The sequence below is a fragment of the Sinocyclocheilus anshuiensis genome, unplaced genomic scaffold (genome assembly GCF_001515605.1).
Source record: "Sinocyclocheilus anshuiensis isolate Anshui unplaced genomic scaffold, SAMN03320099.WGS_v1.1 scaffold222, whole genome shotgun sequence".
NCBI lineage: Eukaryota > Metazoa > Chordata > Actinopteri > Cypriniformes > Cyprinidae > Sinocyclocheilus > Sinocyclocheilus anshuiensis.
Genome location: NW_015542408.1, coordinates 3338927 through 3357335, shown reverse-complemented (window position 1 = coordinate 3357335; position 18409 = coordinate 3338927). Strand labels below are relative to the sequence as shown.

Here is an 18409-nt window from a genome sequence, read left to right as displayed (position 1 = left end):
CTGGTGGAATGACCTGCCCAAATCAATCCGAGCAGCTGAGTCCTTAACCATCTTCAAGAAACGACTAAAAACATATCTGTTCCATCTTTATTTGACCCTCCAACTCTAGCACTTTCTATGCTATTTTAATTCTACTTTATCTATTTATCTTTTTTATAAAAAACAAACAAAAAAAAACTAAAACTAACACTAGCTTTCTATTTTTTCTATTCTATCTACTTGTTTTTCTTTGTGTGTGTGTGTATATATATATAAATACCTTGCTACGTGGCTAACAGAGACTTGTCATTTGCACTTACATATTGTTGCTCTTTTGTTAGTTTTGATTGCTTCTATTGTCCTCATTTGTAAGTCGCTTTAGATAAAAGCGTCTGCTAAATGACTAAATGTAAATGTAAATATAAACTTTTTTAGCCATGCCTATATTTAAAATATATTTAACATATTTTAAAATGTAATGTATTTTTATGATGGAAAAGCTGAATTTTTCAGCATCATTACTCCAGTCCTCAGTGTCACATGATCTTTCAAAAATCATTCTAATATGCTGATTTGGTTATTTATTATTCTTAACAGTGTTGAAAACAGCTGTGCTGCTTAACATTTTTGTGAAAAGGGGAATTATTATTATTTTTTTTTTCAAGAAAAGGTATTCATTTTAAATATATATTTTCTACATGGATCATTTAAAGGGGTCATATGATGCTATTTTAAAGATCATTATTTTGTGTATTTGGTGTAACAGAATATGTTGACATGCTTTAATGTTCAAAAAACACATTATTTTTCAAATACTGTATTTTTTTAGAAATAGCCTTTGTGCACAGCCAGCCTTGTACTCTTCTAGGTTCAAAAAACTGTCGTCCATAAAATGCGTTGCACAAATTCGAACATCTGGGTTGTGCTGTTCTGTTGTAAATAAATCTTAACCAATGATTCCTAATTGTATCTACTTCTGGAAGGCCAAATAAAGTGCTTTTGCTTTCGCACTGAAACACAGCGTCTCCCTGACATGGCTGCATCAACACGACTGCTGTTCCTGAAACCACGCCTTCTTTCTTTGGGTGCACATTTGGGAGGCATTATGCTAATATTTCCACATAGTGACGTAGATATGTGGGGGCGTGTTAGAACGAGCCGTTTTAGGTAGGTGTGGCTGACTCTTAACTTTTATAAAGAATATCTCTTTGGATTTGAGACTTTAGTCTTTGCAACTTTACAGATCTTCTTTATGCACCAAGAGCTTGTAACACTTCAAAGAGAAAGGAAAACTTGAAATCGCATCATATGACCCCTTTAAATGCGCCGTTGCAAAATAACTGTATTAATTTCATACAAAAAAAATTACTGACCCCAAACTTTTGAAAGGCAGTGTATAGAATGTGTAAGTAGTTTAATAATTTTTAAAATATCAGTATTAATTTATTTTGTTTTATTTATTTATTTATTTCTTCAAAGTCAATCACGTGTCATGACTCTCGTTGAATGTGCAGTGCAGTGTCATGATGACTGAGCACTTGATGTCCCCAGACTCAACAGATTAAACAGTGTTCTGTGATCTTTTTGTTCTTATTTTCGTTCAAGCTCATAATGTTGTCTTGAAGCTTTTTTGCAAACACTGAAAAAAGCAATAAGTAAAATTTACTTAAGTTTCTGCACGCATATTTTTGAAGTAAAATGTAAGTATGGAATTAAGTAAAATCTACTTGACTAAGTTAAGTAAAATTAGCAAAGGAAATAAGTAAATTTAACGTGTCCAGTCAGAGTTTGGTGAGTAATTTCTACTTAATTATTTTAAGTTTACCCTGCAATACTGAAGTACATTTCACTCAGCCACGGTTTGTAAACTTTACTCAAACAACATAGCACTGAAAAAAAAAATGCCATTAAAGCATGTGGTTCACTTACATAAGCAAGTAGACAGCTCCTTATTCTTTTTAAGACAACATGTCTACTCAATAGAGTTATTACCCAAATAAACACAGATGCCTCAATACTTGGCACATGATACACAATGACGGTAACGATCAGTGAATAGTTTTTGAGTATGAATAGGTCATTTTGAGTAGAAAATGAACTCTAGATGTCACAAAACGGCAACTTACTTAACCTAACAACAAAAGCAACCATAAAACAGTGTAAATACATCTCGAAAACAGCAAACAATTTAACCTTATTAATTATTCATGCCCAAGTGCATGATGGGAACAACGGGATCATGACTTTATTTTTTACAAAGATTAAGTAAATATCAAACTACTGCAAGTAAAATATACTCAAGTTCAAACTTTAAATTCTACAAGCTTAAATTGAGTACTAATATTGAATTTACTCAACTATTTTACTTGTTTGTTTTTTAATTCTTGCCTAAACTAAATTATTTAATGTAGAAATTACATTTGTTTTTCTGTATTATTTACTTTACCACAAAATAATTTTTATCAGTGAAGGCATGGTACCATTTGTACTCGGGAGCATAAAGGTTGCACATATTAGCACACAAATTTTTTTTTTTTTTGAGAGGGAGAACGCAAGAGGCAAATTTTGTATAAATGGGTTGTACTATGAACTCTACATAATGTTCAGATGGTCTGTACTGCTTGTTCTTCAGTAGCAGTGAGTTAAACAACATCAGGGTGATGATACACACATATCAGTTTGAGTTGCGCGTTGTATTTCTAATCTGCTTTTAATGGAGGGCTTTGTCACTTACTGTTTTCCCCTGACATTGGGACCAGAAGGGGGAAGTTCTAGGAAAGATGTTTATCAAAGCATCTAATTGACAGTGACAGTCTAATAATGGCCTTTGTTTCCTGTTGTTGTAGCCTGTGTTGCTGGACAGCAGCAGTATCTTGCCTGACCGCATCCTCCTCATGGACACCTTCTTCCAGATTGTGATTTACCACGGAGAGGTAAGATGTAAAAATCACAGCGCATGTTCTGCCTTCCGATTGCACGGCGGTTTGTTTTCCCATGTGACTGGGTAGACGTTGGTTTAAAGCCAAGTCTTTTTCATCTCTTCAATAATTAAGAATGCAGTCTGCTTTCTTGGTCTCGGTCTGAACTGTTCAGTAATCTGTGCAAATGAATTCAGAGCCAGTTTTGCACTGAAACATGTTTAAACTTGGCTGCGTTTCAGAGGACAGACATTTTCTGATGAAACACTTGAAGGTGTCTCGCTGAAGTACATGCTAATGAAGTGAAATTTTAAACAAATGGAGTGAGATGTTCCCTTAGAGTCACATTTACTAGCGCCAGTAAACAAGATGAATTTTCACATTTGGCACCTTGTTGGATGACTTCTGACAGATGCACTGTGTTTTCCATCATGTAGACGGTGTCTCAGTGGCGTAAAGCCGGGTACCAGGACATGCCTGAGTATGAGAACTTCCGCCACCTGCTTCAGGCTCCTGTGGATGACGCCCAAGAGCTTCTGCACACTCGATTCCCCATGCCACGCTACATCGACACAGAGCACGGTGGCAGTCAGGTACAGAGGACGTCAATAATTCTGAGGCACTCACACTAAACTAAACCGGTTACACTGATTTATTGATTTAACAATATTAAAGGTCATCAATATTCATTATTCATAAGTAAAGGTTATTAATATTCACTGACCTGTGTAATCTGAGTTAAATAAAGCAATAAGCCACGAGATGTTGTGCAATACGAGCTCTGTCCCAAAACCTTTCACGTACATAGGGCCCTGTGATTTCCGTGATGTGGAAAATGCGGAATCCAGTCATAAAAACTGAATTTACTGTATAACGCCGAATGTCACGGAATTTGCCAAATTCTGGATGAATAAATCAAAAAGCAGGTCAGTACACTTAAAACAAAATGATATGGACTAGTGTCTGTGCATATTTTAAGCCACAGTAATACTAAATATGAATCCTGCATGTTCTGCGTGCCTCTGTGTGAATGAATGATGCAAAGCGTGGTTTCATTTACTACACATACTGAAGCACGCATGATGCTCGCAGGGATTTCAGCCTCTGCCGCCTCATTTTATGAGTACATAAACATCTCTAGAACTGCTCAGAGTCACTTCATCAGCATTTTAGTTTCTTTTGAGAAAAACTCGTCATATCATATGCAAACTTGAAGAATCTGTGACTGAAATATATTTCTTAATGTAATGATAGTCCTACTACTACTAATAAAATTATTAAAACATTATTTTTAAAGGAATATTTACCAGAAAAATTGTTTACCAGAATTTATGTAGCAGAAAAATGTAAATACACTACACAGTATTTCAGAAAAAAAAAAAAAAAAAAAAAATTATTTTTTATAAAATCAATTAATTAGAGATGCTTTTGATTATTAAAATACAATGAAACCATTAAAATTAAATCCAGAAAATTAATACAAATAAAACTCAATTTGAGGGGAAAAAAAAAAACATTTCATAGGGCCTTAAAAATCGAATTTTTGTAAAACTTTTAATAAATTGTTATTTTGAAATTGTAAGTATCATGATTTCAATTTGATTGATTGATTGATTTAATAAAACTTAATTTAATCATTAAAACAGAGTTGAGAAAAATTAAAACAGAAAAAACCCCCCGAAAACTGAACTTGGGGAAAAAATAAAACTGATTTCATAGGGCTCTACATACACTATTAAAAATAAAGGTTCTTTGTTAGCATTGATGGTTCCATGAAGAACCTTTAGCATGGAACCTTTCATTTGCACAGAAAGTTCTTCATAGTGGAAAAAAAGGTTCTTTAGATTATTAAAATGTTGTTCACACTTAGAAAAATGGTCCTTTTAAGAACTGTTCAATGAAAAGTTCTTTGGGGAACCTAAGTGTAGGCAGTTAACGTCTAAGGTGCCTTTTAACAGAAATAGAGCCTGATAAGTGACTGACTTGGAACACTACGTAGTCAGCAACTCTGGACTACTCATATTAAACACATGAGAGACCTGATTTACAGTTTATTCTAATACAGTCTGAAATTAGAATGTTGCTAAGAGTTAGTCTTATAAGCACAGCATTTGGTAAAATAGATAAAAGAAAGGTTCAATTACATTGAATTAGATTTTTGTCAATACTTTTAAATATATTTATAACAGAAATGTATCTTGACTTTTGGATTACACTTTTTACTCTTCTCTCTGGGTTTGGATTGTTCTCTCAATGTCAGATTTGTCAGCACAATGTTTCTGCCTACATTTTGGCATAACCTTTATGTTGGGAATGCACCAGTGATGCCTTAAATTGTTGTCTAGGTAGGCAGCTCGGTGTCAGCTCAAGTTTTGGAGCAGAACTCTCTTAATTCTGGAAAAAATCAGTGCCGTGGTGGATTATTTCTGTTTTTTGTTTTTTTTAATGGAATGGCAACAACAGTTATAATATAAAAGATGGCAATTTTCAACAAACAGTTCAACTGATTATTTTAGTGATAATAAAAAAAACACAAGCAAATCTCACAAGACAAGTAATATTGTTCATTAGCCTGGCTGAGGTTTATGGTTGCCAAGCAGCATAACAAATCAAAGATCATTCTGTGTTGCAGCCAACATTTAAGTGCACTTGGCTCTTGAATATGGATGTCAGCTGATCACAGTTGTGTGTGTGTGTGTGTGTGTGTGTGTGTGTGTGTCTCTCTCTATATATATATATATATAGTACAGCTGAGCGATGATGAGCTAAAAATATATATTTCAATATTTTTCCAAATTTTTATGACATTTTCAATTATCTCTCTCTCTTATATGTATTTATGGGGAGCAAAAATGAACCTTTTTCATTTTTTTGAGCGCAAATGCCACTTAAAACAATTGACAGGTCTATTAACTGCATTTACACTGTAAACTGTAGGTTTTTATTTCTAAAAAAAATAGTTAGTTTGAGAGTGCCTTGGCAAACGACAGTTGTTTGAATCAGTAATTTTGCATTAGTCAGTGCAAATATTTATAAATTGCTTTCACAAAGCCACCTCCATTTTCTCAAGCCTTGATTAATGACAGCTCAAATGGAAGGTGCTACTTTGAAAACAGCTGTTCCGCCAGCTCTTCAGTCAATTTCTACGCCTGAGCAACTCGCTCTCGGAGATTTTTAAACGGCGCTTGTGAATAAATGACTGTAATGGGTCATCGAGACATGGCTGCTGTTCTGCATATTAATACACCATGTGAACTGTTTTTAGGGTCTGAATTTTTACCGAGATTTATGTTCTCTCCCCCTCCAGGCTCGTTTCCTCCTCTCCAAAGTGAATCCTTCTCAAACTCACAACAACATGTATGCATGGGGTCAGGTAAGTGCCTATATCTCGCCAACACAAGCACATTTCCTATGTGAGGAATATTGATTAGTCTACTGTGACGAGCCGTTATTATACAACAATATAAACACGTCTCGGCTTGTTCTAATATTGTTTTACCCACACCGCCGCTGATTGAATCACACTTCCTGTGTTTGTGTAGGAGTCTGGCGCACCCATTCTGACAGACGATGTGAGTCTTCAGGTGTTTATGGATCATCTGAAAAAGCTGGCAGTGTCCAGCGCTGCCTAAGAGCCTCTGCTCGTCAATCTTTTTCTCAGTAACACACAGCCAGCAGGGTCACATTGGCACTGCCCTCAGTTTTCCCCATTTATATCATGCATATATTGAGCCTAGATCTTTGAAAAGAGAGATTGAGTCAAGCGTGAAGGGAAGTGTCATTCTTGAATGATTAATTATGACAAAAACTGGTAAACGCTACATGTTGAGTATACATCAAGACAAGACATTTGTAACTGTTTTAATCAGAATGAATCTAATTTAGCTATGTGAGTTAAAGAAATAGTTTACACGAAAATGACAATTCAGTTATTATGTACTCGCCCTCATGCTATTTCAAACCCATATGCTGATTTTGTTTTTGGTACCTGAACACAAACGGAATTTTTTGAAGAATTATCTAGACCAAAATAGTCCATATGCTTTATTTCCAAGTCTTCTGAAGCCATATAAGCTTTCAGTCATTTCAGTTTTTTAGTCATTATTCACTGCCTAGCCCACATTTGTCTCCAGGATTAAAAAAATAGCTATATGCTATACAAATGGCTTTTATGTACCATTTTTGATTTAGTACTTTTGCTCTCCTATAATCAAATAAGACTATTAAAGGTCATTAATATCCATTATTCAAAAGTAAAGGTCATTAATATTCACTGACCTATGTAATCTTAGTTAAATTAAGCAATAAGCCAATGCTGTTTGTTGTTGATAGCTTCTGCGCACCATTTTTGAATGCTCTAGACATGAAATCTTAAATGTCCTTGTACAAAGCTATTGTATGGCTTCAGAAAACCTGGAATGTAGTGCAAAAGTCATATCGATTTACTTTTATTGTGCTTTTTTCCTATGGCAAAATCCACAACAATTCTTCAAAAGCTATTTGCCAGAATATGGGTTTGGAACAACATGAGGGCAAGTAAATAATGACTGAACATTCGTTCTTTGGCTGAACTATTGCTTTGAATCTGATGTTTACGTGTACGAAGCTCTGTGACGAGACTTATGTTGAACGGAGGGAGGAAACTCTCTGGTTTTAGCACACCTGCAGCAGATACTTTTGTTTGCCTAGTCGAGGAAGGTGAAAGCAGTGCCAATGCAGCCAATTAAGCATGAGAGCTCGAACGCCGCCTCTAGCCAACAGCGCAGAACAATGGCTTATTTTTAGACCCTGTGCGCGTCTCTCCGTTGATGGTTTGTGTTTCGGTGCAGGGTTGAATGCCCCGTTCCAAACACAGACTTGCGGAATTTGTAAGCTGCCTTTCTGTCTGTAGCTCTGATATTTATGAGCCATTTCTAGCAGTATTGTATGGTTTGTTTCTAATAAAACCGGCTTCGTGATCCCAGCTGGCCTGCAGTGTTCAGATTTTGGAAACTGAAAACCTTCTTTCTGTCACTCTTGCCTTTCAAGTCAGCATCCTGTGAGTCTCAAAGGACACGGAAACTGACTGTGTGTTGTTAAAAGAAGAGTTGAAAACACTGTCATCATTTTCTCACCCTCATGTCATTCCAAACTGCATGACTTGCTTGCTTCTGTGAGACACAGAGGTTTTGTATCATCTCTGAGCTGTTCTTTTCCATACAGGCTTCGATCGACACGAGTGTCGAAATATTCCTTTAACAGAGCGCAACTATTGCATGTTCCACAAGTGAGAGTTTGGGCTTTTGTGTAAAATAATTCATTGCATTACAGAGTCATGAAATACGATAGCACGGTCCAACACAAAGATTCAGGGATTTCCTTCAAGACTAATTACTTAGTTTACACCATTTCTGTGGTTGTTTTCACTGATGGCCACACGGGAGCAGCAATTAACTAAGAGAGCACCGGTTCAACTGTGATTATTGGACAAGTCAAACGTTCCTTGAAATTCTGTATGTAAATGATTAAACTCTCACAGCAGTCGATCTAGATATTTCCCATCCAAGTTTAATGGAAAGACAATTACAGATTCATGCCTTAAGTGTTCATTATTTCAGAACATACCATGTTATTCCCAGTTAAAGTTCTCATCCGTCTCCCTATCCATACTTGTATGGATCATCCTGTCAAATAGGCATGCCAGGGTTTTCATGCTTATTAAACACTTCATTAGGCCGGTATGAAAAGGATATTACTTACACCCCCTGAGCACAATGTAATGTATGATCTATATTCTGATTCTATAATGCATGCTGAAACGCTTTTCATACTGATTTCAGCTCAATGGCTGTGAAAGCCTGTAACTATACCTGTAAATTCCATTGATTTTATCCTTACGCATTTGTTTTCTTCATATATCCCATCTATTACTTTCTTAAATTTGCCTCCCAGTCTCACTATTTCAAAATGTAATAAAAAATACCATTAAAAATTGAGGGAACTATGTCTAAAGAGCATGCATTACATATTGATTTGGAAAGCATGAATTGTAGTCTCTTATTGCAATTGCAACATACAAATCAATGTGTATGTGAGGGCTGTAAAGCATATCTGTCTTCCAGTGAAAAACAGTTATTTATTAGCAACATGAACCCAAATCCGATTGGCAGGAGTGTCATGATGCATTTGACATGCACTGCAGAATGCAAGCAGGTTGCATACATTGAGAGTGGAAACAAAGCATATTGTCAAAGACAATATTCCCAAACTGTATTGCTGTGGTCCATAACAATCTGATCTGATTTAATCTTAGAAAACAATCTTTTACTTAGATCGTTGCCAAGGGGCAGAAAAGTATTAAATCTCAAGCTTGTTAAGACAAATTAAGACATATGTCTATATCAAAACCACATCTGGAGTGTTGTTAAACCCACTGTCTTGTAACATCCTCAAGAGAGGTTGAGAATTATCGCTCGCCAGAAAATCTCCATTAATTATTGAACGAGATCTGCTGCATTTTGGTGCAAAATATGCACTTTAATTATGCATTAGATTTGATAAGCAGTTTGTCCATGGCTCATTGGAAAAAAATTCAATGCTACAGATTTTGGGTCAATGTGTTTCACTTTTCCAATTCATTCGCCGTGATGGATCCAGCTAATTAACCCACACAGTGCTGGCCTCTCACAGATGGGTGGAAAATTACTCATTACGGCAAATGAAGGTACGGCCTTGCTGATTGAAATTCTCCAAATATCTCTCCCTAGATGGAGTATGTTTGCAGAATCACTGCAGCCTCGTTCAGGTGCATTTGAACGCAAGCCTCACGACACATCCATCACCTGCCTACATGAATCATCTCAGATTTTTTCAGCAGTTTTGTCTTTAGATAACATAATCAGCTCTTTCAAACAGCTTTTAAAGAGGCAGCTATTTTGTCCTTGTAATCAGGAGACTGTTTGTCTTTTAAGCAGGTTGCTGTAGAGTCTGTATATTGAATAGGCTGTACACAAGAGGATAAGGGGATTGGGGATCTGTGTCGCCATCAGTACAGTAGTCACAAAAGAGAGACCTGTGCATCACAAATGAATTCAGAGGACATTCTGAACCACTCAAACTACACACTGCCAAGGTTAAAGTGCTTTCTGTGGGGTTATTTGAAAAACATGCACAAAAGGTTTTTTTTAGGGCACTGCAATATGCCCAAAAATCAAGAAAGAAGAATGATTTTACTGTAAAAAAATGTTTAACTTAAATTTACAGTAAAGAAATTAACTGAAATAATAGTATTAATATATCAAATGACTAAAATCAGTTTTTTTTAATCTTTATAATATGCCGTGACAGCCACCTTAAAAATACAGGTGGTGAAGCAAAAGCCACAGGAAGAATCAAAGTAGCTTTTCCACAAACTGAAGTAAATACTAAATATACAGAAGGTGTACTGTCATATACACAAATATGAAACACCATCATGGTAACATACGACACTAAAATAATGCAATAAATATGGATTCAACAACATATTATGTAGCACAAAGTCCTAATGTACATTACTGATAACTTAGTTTCACAAATGAAACTATGAAGAATATTTCAGTTTCAATGAAAACCCATCAGATGTGGAGAGTCAATTTATGATTTTTCACTGAAAATTGTAAGGTGACTTGTTCTATCTATCCATCCATCCATAGCTATAACAAACAATATACAAACATTAACTGGCTGTCATGATGTTATAGTGTTACTAAACTATTCTAAGTGGTTGTTAGTGCTTTGGTGTTAGTAATGGACTTTATTCAGTAGATGCCATATTTATTTTTAACAAATGCAACTGACATAGATGTACAGTCTGACATTACAACATGTTGCACGGCCTCCATATGTCTATCCCTAACAAAAAATACAAATTGGGATAAATAGTAAGGGACAAATAATAGGACAAGCAAATATGCATAGCATGGGGTTAATATGTTAGTAAGTGCAAATTTACCACAAACCTTTTACTCAAAACAGAAGCCTTAATGAATTTTTAGCAGCATCTTAATCAACACTTACATAGACTTTTAACAATTTAATTCAAATCTGTGAAATTTGAAAGTGTGCTTTCAAAGAAAACATGCCTGCATTTTAACTTTGAGCACTGGAATGTGTTATTCGAACGTTTTAATTACATATAATGTGATAAAAACGGTCCATATTCTGCAACGAATGTATGGCAATGAATTGCGGTTAATATTACCATGCAACCCTGCATCTCAGATAAATTTTTTTCGGCATATAATTATCTGAGAGAATTTAATCTGGCATTGACAGCCAAGACTTTACTTTTATACTGTCACTTCCAGGACAGAAGAGATGACAAGCTAAATTTATATTCAAATACTGTTTGCCGTCAGAGAGTTAAACACAGTTAACTGAGCAATTGCTGGTATAGTCACTCAGGTTCAAATATACGTTTTCAGCTTCACATGACCACGACTTCACATTATTACAAGACAGTCACAGCTTTAAGATAAGGGTATTATAATAAAAGCTTCACAGAAGAGCAAAAAAAAAAAAAGTATTATGGAAATGACATTATTACAGTGTATGCAATATGTGGCTGTAAACTGACAGTTGTGATATATGAATTTTTGCCATTTGTATTCATAGCTTCTGCCACATTTTTTATTTGAATTTTGAATGATAATTGTGGCTAAGTTACCATGGTTTTTTTCTATGGTAATTTCAGTAAGAGAATTGAACTAACTAAATTAAGTTATTATCCTCTGAACTATGAGCAACGATATTGTGCTGAGAATCTTAAAGAAGTCAAGTTTGATTCCGTTTCCTGCTGGCAACTGTGTGAGAAACTGTGTGAAATATAATTGCATCATTATGTAGAGAAGCCATTGCTTTACAGTTATATTTGCCCTTTAATAGCTGACACGTATGTAATTTCATATTTGCAGTATGTTTCTTTGTCCTGTGTTGCCAAGTAACTAAATGGCCATTAATTTGAGTACACTGCATTTGCTTTAGTCTACTGCACATCCGTAATTCTCATAAATCTCAGCACACAATCTCAGAGGATGGTCTTCTCATTCAGGGCAAGTCTCAGATGTCCAGAGACAAGCGTTCCAATGAATGAGCATGATTTCTCAGATACACAGCGCTGTGGTCTCTGTGAACTCTCCTTCTGGGACGTTACTGATGGATCACTCTCCTGTGCCATTGACAGTTCTATTTCAGTCAGACATATCTATGGAAGCCTGTTTCTGTGACGGAATAAAAAAAAAAGATAATTACTTTTTACCTCACAATTCAGACCTTTTCTCCTTGCAGTTGTGAGGTTATATGTCATAACCATATATGTTAATTCTTTTTTAAAAGTCTACATTTTGCAATTCTGACTTTTTTTCTCAGAATTCCAAGTTTAGATTTCGGAATTCTGACTTTTTTCTTAGAATTCCCAGTTTACATTTTGCAATTCTGACTTTTTTTCTTAGAATTCTGAGTTTACATTTTGCAATTCTGACTTTTTTTCTCAGAATTCCAAGTTTAGATTTCGGAATTCTGACTTTTTTCTCAGAATTCCCAGTTTACATTTTGCAATTCTTACTTTTTTTCTCAGAATTCCAAGTTTAGATTTCGGAATTCTGACTTTTTTCTCAGAATTCCCAGTTTACATTTTGCAATTCTTACTTTTTTTCTCAGAATTCCAAGTTTAGATTTCGGAATTCTGACTTTTTTCTTAGAATTCCAAGTTTACATTTTACAATTCTGACTTTTTTTTCCTCTGAATTTTGAGTTTACATCTCTCAATTTTGACTTTTTTTTCTCAGAATTCCGAGTTTACATTTTGCAGTTATTACTTTTTTTCTCAGAATTTTGGTTTTCATCTTGCAATTCTGTTCTTGTTTCCGCCACTGAATAAGAAATAAAAAAGGTAATTGCAGCTTTTTCATACAACTGCAAGGCTTTCTTTCTCACAATTGCAAAATATCATCTCACAATTCAGACTTTTCTTTTTAGAACTGAGGTTAAATCTTGCAATTCTGAGTTTGTTTCACAATTCTGATAAAAAGAGAAAAAAGTCTGAACTGTTAAATGTAAAACTCAGAAAGATGAGAAAAAATTCTGAATTGTTGCAATTGCCTTTATTTTTTATGCCACGGATACATATGTATCTGTGAAATATAGTTCCGAGAATTCATTCTGGCTGCGTCCGAAATTGCATGCCCTCTGAGTAAGTAGTTACTAGCAATGGGATTCAATGGAAAGAAACTTTTGTTTAGGACTCTTCTCATGAGAAACAGACCCCAGTCATCTCTATTTTGCCTTTCCAGAGCAACAATGTCTCAAACTGTCCTCAGCTTTGCCACAATCTCAATATGAGCTAATTTACTGTATATTTATAATATTCATAATATTTCTACCAAATGATGTGAAATTTACACTCCACATAAATGTTATAGCTCTATACTCTTACTGTATTGTCTCATTTGTCTACTTCAGTTAATAAATTTTTTTTATTTTTTTGATGTACATATTCATTTTTAAGTAATAAAACTACCTGTTAAATTGGCAGACCTATGAAAGAGAATCCAACCATTTTTCATCTGGGAATTCACCTTATTTGAGTTTTTCCTTTCATGGCAGCTTGAAATGTGGCTAAATATAGTTCAATATTTTTTGATTAGCCACCAGGCACTAATTTGTCATATCTACATCAACACTCACACAACACGGATCTAACGCTGTGCTTTTGTCAAGAGTATATGTGTGTGTGCGCTGTTAATTATTTATGTTGCCATATGGAGCGCTGCAAGCTAAAAGTGTTTTTCATCTTGTTTATCTATATCTGTACCTGCAGTGGTGATTACTTTGACTGAACAGCAAATAATCTCCTGGTATAAAGACGACGCCTGCGGGGGATTGATTTAAGGGCTGCAACAATAAGGAACTACATTCAATAAATCCATGATTTCCAAGTATGTGAAGGTATACTTCATCAAGACCCTTTCAAACAAAACCCTTGGACTGTGTTCAGAATTCAATACTAGCATTTTGCTAACAGCACATTATATACGGCATATTATTTTTCAGTAGTATGTGAAATAGTAGGCTATGCAGCAGACATCAGTATGCTAAAATTGTTGACACGTGACATTGTGTTGCATGTTTAATTAATCAGATATAAATAGTTATTTAGCATTTAGATGCAATTTTGTGCAAAAATGTCTTTTGACAGTCTGCTAAAAATCAACAGTTTATATTGCTTTGGCTTATTCACTACAGTTATTCAAGCCTTGTGTTTAGCATATTATATAAGATGATTGCAGTTATTTATGGAGAGCTCTTTAAGGCAAGACACGCCAGGTGAACAGGGTTAAAATATATATCACTATACCTCCCCAGTTGATTGATTACATTAAGAATTGCAAAAAAAAAACAAAAATGTAAATATGAAAATGAGGCATTATCTAATTATATATGCACTAATTTGCTTGCCTTTCCAGAACAGAAATCTGAACATTGGATAAAGCCATGCAAGCTTAAAATACAAAATTGCTTGATTGTACTGACATATTAAAGTCAAAGTGTTTTACACATGGGATTTTGGATCTCTCTATCTCTATAAATCAGAAAATACTGTCAACAGCCAGAAAAAATACTTTTGCTCCATTGTTTTAGGAATAAAATGTATAAAAACGTTGAGCAATATATGAACAAACTCCTCTGTAAAACCCTTCAGAATATAGATAGGAATAAAACTGTAAGAGTGCTACTGTAAGTGCTGCTGAATTGTAGATCTGGCTCAGTGCAGAAAAAAAAAAACTCGTTTTGAGAAAATAACCTTTAAAGAAATGTATTGTAATTGAAATCTGCAGACACAAATATAGATAGCATGCATTAAGGTGTATTTTGGATGTTTTCTTTCCACTAGACTGAAGAAAAGACATGTTATGGAAGCAGAAAAGCCTAAAAGTGGTGTCTTGCCTTGAAACATGAAATACACTTGTGTTTTTCCTCATCTACTCAGAGATGTTCTTATACAGAGTTTTGGGGCTCTAAGAGCCAATGGCTATAGAAACATTTGCAGTCTGTGCACTGCAGGAATAGTATAAGAGTTTCCAAACATACCATGCACACACAACTTATTCTGGATAGGGTCTCTATCACGCGCTGTCGCTAAAGCAGGTGATCAGTCAGAATTGCTTTTGACCGAGAGCTTTTTAGAACTGTCACACTTTTAAAGGTCAGCGGCAGCCAACACTTCAGTATGACGATAAGAGGGGAAGATTTGTCATTGGAAAAAAAGTTAATCTTCTACATTACTTGCTTTTTGAGTGCATATTGGGCTGTCAAAAATCAAATGCCTTTCTAATGAGTTCCTCTTCACTGAGACGTAGAAATCGGATTATGAGCCAGATAGGACACAACAAGAGAAGATTAAAGGAAACCAAAAATTTGCAGATGTTGTGAATCATGACACCGAGTAGTGAAAAAGGACCTTAATAAATAAAAATCAAGAGAATAAAACCAAAGCGGACATACACAAAGTGGTAAAATTGTATTACTGCAGGAAGGAGAATATAGAAAATTTAGAGGAGAAATTAGTTAACTCTATAACAGCCTGACAGCAAATATCATCAACTTCAACTCTTTCTGCTCAATTCATCACACATATTCCACCAGCACAGCTGCAAATAAAGATCGCCACATTAGTCTGAATGAGGCAAGAAAAGGGGCGTGTCAAAGAGGAACTGGAGATCAGCAACCAATCATCACTTGCTACTACCGCTCGAACTGATCTAGAGTCAGGTGTGCATTTACCAGAAACGATTCGAAAAGTTTTGGGGCAGAATCTTTTTTTTTTCTTAATAAATGAATAACTTCATACACATTAAATTGATCAAAAGTGACAGTAAAGACATTTATAATGTCACACAAAATTTCTATTTCAAATAAATGCTGTTCTTTTTTTTTTTTGTGATTATGATACTGCATTATTACTGTGGTATGCAACTGCAACCGCACGTTCTGGACTTGGCAAATGTCTTTTCCATCTATGTACGACATGATTGTTTATTTGCTTTTGTCATTGTGCAGCGTCCTTGAGCTTGGGAAAGGCACTGTATAAATTCAATGAAAAATGTAATTAAACTTTTGAACACATTAGAATGATTTTTGAAGGATCATGTGACACTGACATGTGAATAATTATGCTGAATATTCAGCTTTGCATCATAGGAATAAATGACCATTTTAAATTATATTCAAATAGAAAACAGTTATTTAAAATAGTAATATTACTATTTTTACTGTATTTTTCATCAAAATAAATGCAGCCTTGGTGAGCATAAGAAAAAGTCTAACCGGCCCCAAAATTTTGAACAATATTGTGCCTAGAAATAGAAGTAACTGTTATATTTAAATAAATGTTCTGGGTACCTAATGGCATGCTGGTGATAACCACATAATAACTTCAATTTGTAATACAAAAGTTGTTACATATAGTATGAACACACTTAAAAAAAACTGTAAGTCTGTGGGGCAGGATATTACATGGGGCCTAAAAGCAGAAAAGCATTGCTTGTATTTTTGTGAAAGCACTTTAATTAATTAATTTGTACAAAATTGTGTGTTATTTGAGCTTTAAAGTAAAGATCATCCTGTTAGAGGTGGAACTATTGTTCTAGGTGGATGAACTTCTGGTTAAGAGTAATTTTAGCGCCATTTTGAAGTCTCTTACAATGCTAAGTTTTGCCTCATAGACTTCCACCAAATTACTGTGCATTGCATTTTTGCTTGTTTTTAACAAAATGAAATATAAGTCCAAATCATTTTGTTTTGTATTCAACATGCCAAAGGCTTAAACTGTTTTGAACTCAGAATGTTCCTAAAAATATGCACAAAAAATAAAAAATAAATAAAATTGTATTTAAAAAATAGTCATTTAAAAGCAGCGTTGGCGTTTTACTAAGTGTCTAGACTGGCTGTTTTTAAATGACAGCACATGTGAAGGCCTCTCGGCAGGATTTTCTGACATTAGACCGAGTTAATGATGTGTGAACTGTCAGTGATTGTGCCCTGTAGTCCAGCGGTGCTGCTCTCTCACCATCCTTTAACAGTAGTAGGTCATTTTAATCACAAGATGTGGCGCTCGACTAACAGCCTCACACTTCTCACCCCACACAGGAATACGCTTAGACAGCTTTATACAGATTCACAGTCTGCTGGCGCGCTCCAACACCCAGCACAGCACTGAACAGTTGTGTGTTTTTGACTTAAACACACACCATACTCTAAAAATAGAGCTTGACTTCATTTTTCTATAATGTGCATATGCGTTTACAGTCGGCTGGTGGAATAGCGGTGAATTAGTGGTCTTTCTGGAGTAATGTCTTCATGGTTTCTGTTGGGTAATGGTGGGGTGGTGTGTTTTGCTCTGCTGAAGCTAAATGACTCTGATGTCTCCTCTTCATGTTGATGATTACTAGTCATTTTAGCTCACTTCCATTTTCAGCTCTAACTACCTGGGACAAGGCGACACTGTAACCATAAATGGATTTTTTAAATGATAAGATGGTTATTATTTGAAATTATACATATTATGCATTCCATTCTATCGCATCTACCTACACACTTTAAAACAAGAGCTCTGCACAGTCTAAAATCACATATGTATTCTCTCCAGATTTCCAATGAACAGTACTTTCACAAATCAAAATATATAGAGGATATCGGGTCTAGTTGTCACAAGGGCATATAATATCATTATCAGAATAATATAAATATGAGCAGTTTATGTAAAGACATGTTGCATATGGCAATACAACAGTGCTGCTATTGTAAACTAAAACTAATAATTTTTTTATTTAAATAAAGCTAAAATAAAATATAAATATTAGATAAAACTTAAAAGAAAATCTGACAATGAACGAATGTTAGTTGAAGTGCTAAAATGACTAAAGCTAAAACTGGAATAAAAATAAATTAATATAACTGTTCATTACATGTGTTAAAAATGGAATATAGGCTATTAAATATTAATTTATTCTTTTTAAGGCCATTAACCTTGACCACCATAAATTGTAATAAATTAATTTTAGAAAAAAATTACATCACATAAAATCTGAAAATTTAACCCAATCTCACATTTCCCCAATCTTACTGTATGAAAATAGCCTTGTATTCAGTGCAATTTTAGTATTATTTATATATAGTTTTTTAGTGTTTATTAATATTTGCCATTAGCTTTATTTTTATCAAAAGTTTTAGTAATTTTATTATGCTCTTATGTCATTTTTATAACATTTGTAAAAATATTTAATATAAATGTGTGTGTGTGTGTGTGATTCTTGTTTATGCTACATTGTGGGGACATTTGGTTATTATAGGATATTAGGTGGCAGCTCGTCGGGGGAGGCAGTGGAGGCACAGCTTCCCCAAAATTTTGAGGTGAAAATGGGAGGAGTACTATTTAATGTTAATAAAATTCACAATTCATTTCAAATCATGTCTCAGAACGTGTTTTTTGTTTG

The 18409-nt window shown here is 34.7% G+C and overlaps 1 protein-coding gene across 1 annotated transcript in view; it reads left to right on the top strand.

Moving 5' to 3' along the window:
• Positions 1-8861, top strand: part of LOC107693184 (protein transport protein Sec23A-like) — a 30992-nt gene extending 22131 nt beyond the window's left edge. Inside the window, exons 17-20 of the mRNA XM_016492479.1 lie at positions 2826-2912; positions 3335-3490; positions 6205-6270; positions 6440-8861. Coding sequence (XP_016347965.1) covers positions 2826-2912; positions 3335-3490; positions 6205-6270; positions 6440-6529 — 399 coding nt within the window. The 3' untranslated portion in view covers positions 6530-8861. The remainder of the gene's footprint in view (positions 1-2825; positions 2913-3334; positions 3491-6204; positions 6271-6439) is intronic.
• The last annotated feature ends 9548 nt before the right edge of the window (positions 8862-18409 follow it).